We start from the raw sequence: 10450 nt of genomic DNA on the forward strand, positions 1-10450 counted from the left end.
ATAATGGTTCGACTAATCCGCTATCACCATAAGGTTCATCATATCCATCTAAAGACATCGTATCAAAAGGGCCTGCAAGTTCTCTTGTGTTTACCTACTTGCTCTGCCCGCCACGTAAGGCATCGCGGGCGTGAGCTTATATATGTATGTAAACATTTACTAGGTATGTAGAACTAGTAATTAATATCAGGTTATTAAATATTACACAAAGTTGTTCCTATTATGTCAAATTCGTTAAATGTGTGTCGAGGTTTTTACTTTCACTGTTCGTATCTTAGCGAGTCTGTTAAAACCAAGGAGTTCATAATTATTGTAGATATGCCGCGAGAGCATAGCTGGTGGGAGCGGAATATGCACAAAACGAGCATAGTGTATGGGGGCAACGACCTTATTATTACTTCGTTGTTTTTATGATTTTGGTTTGTTTTTCTTTTTGTTTTGTTTTTTTTTCTGTGTATTTATCGATTTCCGTGTGGTTTCTGTCCTGTGTTAAATGTAATGCACCTGTCTGTCTGTGTCTGTGGTGTCCGGAAGTAATAAATGTTTCTTTCTTTCTTTCTTTCATTCATTGCTTCCTTCCAGTCTGGACTGGAACCACTGGTGGTTGAGCGGTGAGCGTTGGGCTCACGATCCTGAGGTCCCGGGTTCGAATCCCGGTGGGGGCATATCACAAAAATCACTTTGTGATCCCTAGTTTGGTTAGGACATTACAGGCTGATCACCTGATTGTCCAAAAAGTAAGATGATCCGTGCTTCGGAAGGCAGGTTAAGCCGTTGGTCCCGGTTACTACTTACTGATGTAAGTAAGTAGTCGATACATGAGCCATGTCAGGGGCCTTTGGCGGCTCAATAATAACCCTGACACCAGGGTTGATGAGGTTGGTTATCCATCTGACAACCCCCTTGATAAAAGAAAGAAAATTGCTTCTTTGGTATCGCGCAATCACAACTAGCTTTTTTTTTGACGTGACTTATTGTAGATTTGCCGCAGATGGCATTAACTACTTGGCCGGACAAATGGGAAGTGCTGAAGGCTCTCACCCGGTACAACGTTTAAGACAATAGGCCTGAGGGTGCCCAGTTGGGCGCGAACTTCGGCTCAGGGCGTCGTCTGAGAGGAAAAATATTTGAAAGAATTAATCGACGCTAGTGGGTCGATAGCGATAAGCGCTGATTGAGGGAAATCGCCGACCACGCCGGCGGGGTCGGTATCGGGCTCCTGAGCACAAACTAGCGCAATGATGGTGGGTAAACCGATGTAGCAGTCCAGTCAGAAATGTATTTGAGTTTACAGACGACATGCAGACTCGTGTAACTTACACTATTTTCGCGGCGAGGATGTGCTGCCGCCAAAGGATGTTTTCGGGGTACCGAACTGAGCATAGTACCCCGCTAGCCACAAGTTGGTAGTGTGACTAGGGATTGACGATCCGACGGTGTTATGTTGGAAGTTGTATATATGCGTCTTGCTGTGTAAACTTCGATATCGCGTTTCACGACTGCTTCAAGACTGCTTTGTTGAACGTGGCGCCATCTGTTGCATGTGAGCGGAACTAACTGGCCAACTAGTTGGGTCCGCCACACTATCATTATGATGCTTCATACAAAATACCTCGTTTTACACAGACGCTACACATTGACGTTACCGTACACGCGCATCTGTGTGTGTGACGTCTGACGCCATACGATTGAAGACTAAAATAAGACCGAGGGGGTGAGGTAAACCTAGCTCAGCCGCTGGTGGGGAACGGAGAGTTGCCGTTCTATACGTATTGTTATTATTCCATATTCTATGACTGAGGGCATATCTGTCGTTTCTATGATCTGGGGTTAAATCTTTTATTTTTGATCAATTAATGCTACTTGTCTTTATATTAGATGCGATTGGAATCGTTACATGTAGTTATCTTTTTTTTTATTATGCAACCAAGGTCGTGGTCGGAATTTGGATGGGTGACCGTTTTACGGTTGTGACGTCATGATTACGGCGTTTACATGCTACCGACCCGAGTCCGACAATGACGGATATTACGGATAATGACGGAAAGGCCTCCGTGGTCCAGTGGTTGAGCGTTGGGCTCACGATGCGGACGCCCCGGGTTCGAATCCCGGTGGGGACATATCACAAAAATCACTTCGTGATCCCTAGTTTGGGTAGGACATTACAGGCAGATCACCTTAATGTCCGAAAGTAAGATGATCCGTGCTTCAGAAGGCACGTTAAGCCGTTGGTCCCGGTTACTAAACTTACTGGGGGGTTAAAATGGCCACATCGAAGCAAGTTATCTAAGAAAGCAATATTGCAATTTGCCATTTGCGCATATAAAAGTAAGTGCGCAATGCAAACAAATGTCAAATAGCAATATTGCTTTCTTAGATGAATTGCTTCGATGTGGCCATTTTAACCCCTCTGATGCAAGTGAGTAATCGTTACATCAGCCGTAGAGTAGTAGTTTAAATAAAGTTGTGTTATATTATAATGGCTATTAGCCGTATAAACACCTCCGCTATCACGCAGTGGAGCAGCGTGGTGGAGTATGCTGTATACCCCCTCCGGTTGATTGAGGGGAGGCCTGTGCCCAGCAGTGGGACGTATATAGACAGTTTATATTATGTTTACGATAATAAGAACAAGTATCCACAAAAAAAAAGTTTTCATCTCGAGCTCCTCCGTGCTTCGAAAGGCACGTTAAGCCGTTGGTCCCGGCTGTATTAGCAGTCGTTAATAACCACCAATCCGCACTGGGCCCGCCTGGTGGTTCAAGGCCCGATCTCCCTATCCATCCATCCATAGGGGAGGCCCGTGCCCCAGTAGTGGGGACGTTAATGGGCTGGAGATGATGATTGTTTTGACATTTCGTAAGACGTATCTCATTTGACTAGATTGACCTCTTGCCTATCCCATAGTCACTGCCTACCCCGTTGGGAAGTAGGCGTGAGTTTATATGTGTAAGGAACTTGAGTAGCGTTAACAGTAACGCCATCTGTTAACAAACTACGCAAGCGCAACATTATCAAATGAAAAACATGTGTTCATATTTGACGGACATATCTTATCAAGGTTATCTTGTGACGCCTGTCCCTGCCCGACCCGATACGAATCATAGGCGTGGGTTACATAACATGACATAACGTCACGCTTGTGTCCGCAAAGGGGTGGGCAGAGGTGTACGGTCACGAGCATTAATATGTATACACTTTGGTACCATGTCACATTAACTTTTTTGACAAATTGAACTGTAAGTCTCATCATCACCAGCCCATTAACGTCCCCACTGCTGGGGCACGGGCCTTCCCTATGGATGGATAGGGAGATCGGGCCTTAAACCACCACGCGGGCCCAGTGCGGATTGGTGGTTATTAACGACTGCTAATGCAGCCGGGACCAACGGCTTCACGTGCCTTCGGAAGCACGGAGGAGCTCGAGATGAAAACTTTTTTTTTTTGTGGTCACCCATCCTATGACCGGCCTTTGCGAAAGTTGCATAACTTCAACAATCGCAGACCGAGCGCGTTTACCGCTGCGCCACCGAGCTCCTCAAATTTAGAATCTGCACCGTTATCAATACACGAGTTTGCGAGTTATTTGGTAATCGGCCAAAGATAAGTCGCCTTATCAATATCGTAGTTAGATTTACAACTTCACGCCAATAATCCATGTGGGGGTAAGCAGATCAAATTTACAGGGATGCGACCAAAGATAAGTCGCCTTATCAACATCGTAGTTAGTTTTCCAAGTTCACGCCAGTAATCCATGTGGGGGTAAACAGAACAAATCTACAGGGATTTACTATTTATAAATGCTTTATTGTTAGCTTGCGAAGAGAGGGTGTACTATACGTGGTTATATTAATACCGTAACAAATGCTGAGAGAAATGATTCCATGATTGTGAGTCAAGGAGAATTTTCTATCGCGAAAATATAGAATTGAAAATAATTAAAAACAAAAAATATATCATGAATTTTCCGATGGAACATTCCACTTGATAGTAACTCAGGATCATGAGCTGAATCATCCCCCTCAGTATTCTTTACGATGTCACTAACACCCTGGGAATTGCATTTGCTTCGATTCATTTATATCAAACATTATAGAAGGAAAAATTGAAGGGAAGAGAGGAAGGGGTAGACCTAGGAGAACATATTTTATGAAACAAATAAAAGAGAAGGTGCAGGTCGTGTCGTATCGGGAGGTGAAGGTTTTGGCGGGAAGGAGAGAGGAATGGCGATTACTCCACCGACAAGAGCACAGCTCTTAAATAGAGAGAGAGAGATCTGGCCAAACTACATCAAGATATGGCCAACGTGTGATATTCTATTTCATGAAGTATGACCATTTCATGAAATGATCAATTCTACGATCTGGCCACGACAGAGACGTCACTCAACCAGCCAAAGGCCAACTTACAGCCCGTCTCTTATACCTGCAAGGGTAATATGGCCTGTAAGCAAATCATTTGGGGCGATTTTTATCTTTGTTTACAATAAATAGGGTCGTGTACTAGGTTCAAGATAAATTATGAAATTCTGATTACTAAATAAAGACACATCTAAAACTAACGAAAAACATTTTCTTTTTTCTATTAAACTTATTTATGAATTTTAATCAAGAAAAACGTAACAAGAAGTCCGACATTTTGTCACGTTTTTCTATGACGTCACAGAGTGCTTTTTCATACAAATTCCATAGTAATTTCGTGTTTTGACGTTTAGTAAAAAGTAACTGATTTGACTAGTTGGAAACTAGCCTATTGTGTCTGGAAATCTGTGCCTTAGGAGGTTAAGCAACATGCCTTTGTGAATTTGCATTACAATTCATTTTTGTGTACAACAGATGTCACTATTAAATATTTGATCTTTATAAAAAAAAATCCAGACAATTACCCAGTGCTATCCAAAGGACGGTGCCAGAAAAAGGTGTAGACCGAAAAGGAGATGGGACGATGAGATCAAGATGACTGCGGGCCCTTTCTGGACAAGAGCGACGCGTGATCGCCATCATTGGAAAGGATTGGTGGAGGCCTTTGCCATGAGGCACTCCGAAATAAGAGATATAAAGTGAACTGTAAACGACCTAATAAAAAAAATACCACAATATATATTCATAAAGATAGGAGAACATTTATGAAACAAACAAAAAGAGAATGTGCAGGTCGTGTCGTGTCAGGAGGCGAAGGATTTCGCGGAGAGAAGAGGGGAATGGCACCGACAAAGGCTCACCTCTTAAATAATGAGAGAGAAATAGGTAGATGACATTCGAAAAACGCAAACACAAAAAAACTAAACTGCTGAAAAAAGATGAAAAAGATGCACAGTCATCTTAATATTGCTCCTTAGTGGAGCAATGCGGTGGAGTATTGATTAAAGGGAGGCCTGTAGCAGTGAGACGTATAACGCTGATTTTATTTATAGCTTATATCATCATCATCATCAGCCCATTAACATCCCCACTGCTGGGGCATGGGCCTTCCCTATGGATGGATAGGGAGATGGGGCCTTAAACCATCACGCGGGCCTAGTGCGGATTGATGGTTATTAACAACTGCTAATGCAGAAAACTCTTTTTTTTTGTGGTCACCCATCCTATGACCGGCCTTTGCGAAAGTTGCATAACTTCAACAATCGCAGACCGAGCGCGTTTACCGCTGCGCCACCGAGCTCCTCAATATCAGAAACTAGCTATATATATAACATATAAGTTACATTTTAAAGGTTTTCCTTAATCTATGATAACCAAATCTGTGTGCCTTCGGGCAATGGCCAAAGACTTGTGCCCGGTTAATGGCAATAAGCTACTACATGGGGCTTAAGCCACATAACTCGAGAGTAGTTGCTGTACATTCACCTCTACCTACCCTTTTGGGGATACAGGTATGATACTATGTTAAGTTGTTTTGCTATATAGAGACAAACCATTACCAATATTTGTTATTACAATGACTTGCATATTAAAAGAATCCATTTCTCTGTCATATTGTAGGGTGTACAAATTACTATGAAATATTTTATCCTAAAACTAATTTTAAGAAAAGGGACTTCCCAAGGGACTTTCCAGGCTATAGATGGCACTATTCTGATTTTCATAGACAACAGACACAATGCATCTTTAATCTTTGTTTTTGGGTATAAATGATGACCAGACTCTTGTTGTTACACCCAAGCGTAATTACATCTTCCACCCATTATTATTCCGATCAAAATAAAGAGAAGCAATTAGTATTATGTACCTATATGTAAAAAAAAATATAGGTAGCAATATAATTTTCTATACATCCCACTACTGGGCAAAGGCCTCCTTAAAAGTTTCCTTAAAGTATGATAGGAAAAAAAGGTGTGAAGGTTTATATAGGCTACCAGGGTAGCCTACAGCCAGTGTTTGGTCACAAGTACTAATATGTACATACACTTTGAAACCATATCACATTAACATTTTTGAGACTCGCATGGACGAACTACACGAGTACCTTGGAATGAGGACAGTTAAGCAAGAAATTGCCACAACTACAAGGCTATACAGAGATCGAATTACTCATCACCAAAACAAACTGGCCCGGAGTTTAAGTGACAACCACTATATGAGACGCCTCAAAAGGACGCACATATGGGATAACATACAGTAGCACCTTAATGAAGGCAGCCTTCTAATGAGGGGGTCTGTCCTGCACGTTAATAAAACCAAACCATCAAAACTGCTTATGGTCAGTCGACCGATCGCATGTTTGGGCACAAAAATGAAAAAAAAAAAAAAAAAAACATTTTTGAGAAATTAAACCGTAAGTCCCATTAAACGACAAATATGATAGTCGGATAGGGTTCTAAAGTGGGTACATGATATTGCTCATGATTGATCATGAAATGTTTGATGAATGTAGAGGAAGGTAGAGAAGCATGTGAAGAGTAAAGCAATTGAAAATCCATAGTCTCCGCTTACCCCAGTGGAAAATAGAAGTTCACATTGTTTAATATATGTAGGAACACCAACAAAGACAAATGGAAAATAATAAATAACATCTTTAAACCTATTTAAACACATTTGTAAATATTAAGTCTAAGCTAAATATCAAGTTTTTTTATGTTTTGTTATATATATTGTTAGAATAAGTTCATAATAAAGGCTACATCTATGCACAACTTCAATTAATGCTAGTTATGTTATAAACTAAGCTGTTTTCTTATACTTCATGATAAAAGGGTAAAATCTAATTGAGAAATTAAATGCAGAAGTTAATTTCTGGCTGGCAAACCAATCCTTTGCCTTATGGATATGCAAAAGCACCTACGAGGCAGCATTATCAACCAGTGTGCAAAGCCACATTAAAAAATTTGAACTAAAAAAAGAAATCCATTACAATAATAAACCTAGCATAAACATTCATATAAGAAACATATTTTGGGGACTGGCAACACATTGTTTACAAGACGAACTTCTTTCAGTACCGTTTAGTCTAATCAGACCGTAAAATAACCTGTTGACTTTATTTAATTATCATTCACGTTTTATATAAGCCTATAAACGGTTTAAAGTCTACACTACATAGGACAACCGAGGAGAGAGGTTATAAAAGTATGCAAGTCAAACTAACCTGCCACGGATTCACTTTTGGTATGGGCGCCTCAACAAACTTCTTGGGTTGGCTCTCAGAAGACTGCGCCTGCTGCTCGGCGGAAGGCTGAGGGTCCGCGTGCGGCGCCGGGGTCTTATGCTGGCGCGGCGGAGCCCTGCGCTCGCGGTCGCGCCGGCTCTTGCCCGGACGCCGCCCGTGCGCGATCACCGGCACGAACCCCTCCTCCTCCTCGTCGTCATGCCGAGGCGCCGACTCCGGCGCCTCTTCTGCCGGCGCCTCGATGTTTTCCTTGTTACTGTCTCCCCCCCGAAAGTTCAGCACTGATGCGTAAGAGGGCCCGGCCCCCTCGGCGGAGACGCGCGCGGCCATGCCGCCGCTGCCCCTGTTATGTAAGCCCGGGCGCGCGCTCCGCGCCGACCGACGATCACGAGCGCGCCGCCATCACCCTTAGAGACACATGCTGGGGCCTTCGACCCGAGAATCGCAAAGAACTTTCCGGACACGCGACCCCACGCGCGAAGGTCGAATACTAGCCCACTCCGACACACGAAAAAAAGACACCAGCGCAATGCTATTCGCGAAAAATATGCTAAGACTTTAGCGATCACACCGCACTGACCCTGGACAGACCGTATTTACATCGAAAAAATCCACTTCCGTCCACTAGTTCCAACTTTTTTAGCACACTGAACGATCTGTAGGCACTGTATCTATCGATGAACGGTACAAATCACTTCAAATTCGGGTTTTCTGAACAGAAAATCACTATAGAACCATATTTTGTTCACTATTCACACATGTGGTCGGACGCCCAAAAAGGGATTTTTCCGCAGAACACACGGAACTTGCAGAAGGCTGTGACTTCTAATTTTACACGGCGACATTTCATCGATAGAGGGCGTTGAAACATCATTATTATGAAAGCGTTCAATTTAAACCATTTTTCAAAATGATTTTTTTATATAATTGACCTATATTACGTATTTATAATCATTGTAAAACATAAAACTCACATATTTCTACGTGAATAATTAGAAATCTTTCAACATTTTCCCTTAATTATGAAAATCAATTATGGCGAAGACTGTATCAATTATCCTGAACGCAACTTACCTAAAATCACATCACATTTTTTTACAATGCGTGTGTGACATAACGTTACAAGATAATTCAAATAATAATGAATTAAATCACTACCTTTATGAATGAACAATATATTGCAATTTGAAACTTTATTTTACACACAAAATTTATTTTTCAAATCTTCGAAAAATATTGTCCATCATGTTTAGAATTTTGTCTATGGTAGAGACGGAAGTGATACAACTTTTTATTAGTTTCGAAATGGTTTATTTACATAATAATTAAAATAATTATATAAAGATAAACGTTTGAATGTATAAATAATACCCATCACTGTCGTGTGTTTCCAATTTAAAAGGTTACTTAACAATTTTCAAAAAAAAAGCTAGGGGAACCGGAAGCTTTTATAGTAGCTTTTATAACCCGGCAAAACTTTTTGGAAGTTTTTTCAAAAGGTTTTATACACTAAACATCCTAGGTTATTTAGAGAGTTTTCCATTCAGGATTTACCATTTACAAATGCGTCTTTTCTCTTATACCTAGGCAAACAAGTTTTGGAAAAAATGGTCATTTTATTTCAGGACCCACTACATCGTAGGTACCATTATCTCACTCACGCGGGAAACGTACTCTCTGGGTTAGAAGGACTGTACATACCTAAATAGTTTCTGCAATTCCGACAATAATGGTACACGTCTTTACAAGACCTCATTAAATATGGCAAAGGGGCACAAATCCAGCAACAGAAAAGGCATAAGATCAATGCGCATATATGTGTACAGATGGTTATTTTACTGGTAACAGCTGTCAGGCCCGCGTACCCGCATTCAGGGCAAACTACCGGCATAGAAGTAAAGCCAAAGCTGTATACCCTTTGGGGTTGCGGATGTACAGGATTGTCCACGTAAATGTCGAAGGCTGCTGCATAATTTGGCGGAGGAGTATGCTGGACGAAAGACGGGGAAGGTATGAAAGTTCCCATAAGTCTCGGACGACGATGCGCAGCCGTTTGGCGCAGCACGAAAGAGTAAGATGGTGGCGCGCTCGTTAACGAATCTGGAGGACTCAATTCTGGTGATTTATAATTCGCTATAACTTTGCCAGCAGCTCCTGACAGCTCCACCATTTTTGTCACTTGGTTAACAACAGCTATACTCACCGAACTCTCTGTTAATTTAGTAAGGGCTTGTATAAAAAGTGATTTAGGTTGATTCGATGTGCCCGATATTAGCGATAACGGGGAAATGAATGATGATAGACTGGAGTAGGTTCGTAAAGATTGTGCAGTGATGGGGGCTCGACTTTCTGTGGGGCTGCTTATGACGATAAGTGGCAATCGAGAGGAAACACCAGGTATAGGACACGAATTTAAAGATCTGGATTGTTCCGTGCTACAAGTGGCAACGTTTAAATCTACCGACTGTATCGCTATTTCCTTCAACATTTCTGAATCCTCAGTTTTATTATCTTGATCTTGAGATTGCGTGTCCTGGATGTTAACAGAAAGTTTGCTATTGCTGCATTGTTGCGATTTATCTACTTCATCTTCCATATCTCCTGTAAAATACATAATTCTGTGATATGTAATCTACAAGTTATTTCGTAATGAAACACATTTCATTATACCTTTATTGATACTTCACACTAATCACATTAGTTTTTCATTAATATTATTGATAATAAATATAAACAAACAACATAAAATGAGATAAATATTCTCTGTTTATGATCAAAACATGTTGAAGGGTAAGTCGAGCAATCCATTAACAAGACATTTCGTCAAGTTTGATTTTTTGGCTGG

At 41.3% G+C, this 10450-nt stretch overlaps 3 protein-coding genes across 4 annotated transcripts in view; all 3 read right to left on the reverse strand.

Annotated features, from left to right (window-relative positions):
* LOC126379636 (la-related protein 1) overlaps nucleotides 1-8415 on the reverse strand; it is a 104412-nt gene extending 95997 nt beyond the window's left edge. The window contains exon 1 of the mRNA XM_050028471.1: nucleotides 7585-8415. Coding sequence (XP_049884428.1) covers nucleotides 7585-7935 — 351 coding nt within the window. The 5' untranslated portion in view covers nucleotides 7936-8415. The remainder of the gene's footprint in view (nucleotides 1-7584) is intronic.
* The window catches only part of LOC126379364 (zinc finger X-chromosomal protein-like), a 142325-nt gene that overhangs the window by 44300 nt on the left and 87575 nt on the right, over nucleotides 1-10450 (reverse strand). The gene's annotated exons all lie outside the window — the stretch shown is intronic.
* LOC126379560 (uncharacterized) lies at nucleotides 9238-10357 on the reverse strand. The gene is made up of 2 exons (XM_050028361.1): nucleotides 10276-10357; nucleotides 9238-10206 (listed from the first exon to the last, which is right to left on the reverse strand). Exon 2 carries the CDS (start codon nucleotides 10199-10201, stop codon nucleotides 9263-9265), a length of 939 nt encoding a protein of 312 aa, XP_049884318.1. The 5' UTR covers nucleotides 10202-10206; nucleotides 10276-10357; the 3' UTR covers nucleotides 9238-9262.

Source organism: Pectinophora gossypiella, chromosome 29 (genome assembly GCF_024362695.1).
Source record: "Pectinophora gossypiella chromosome 29, ilPecGoss1.1, whole genome shotgun sequence".
NCBI classification, from domain to species: Eukaryota; Metazoa; Arthropoda; class Insecta; order Lepidoptera; family Gelechiidae; genus Pectinophora; species Pectinophora gossypiella.

Coding starts and splice junctions, on each gene's coding strand:
- LOC126379560 (XM_050028361.1), bottom strand. CDS start 10,201: ATGGAAGATGAAGTAGATAAATCGCAACAATGCAGCAATAGCAAACTT.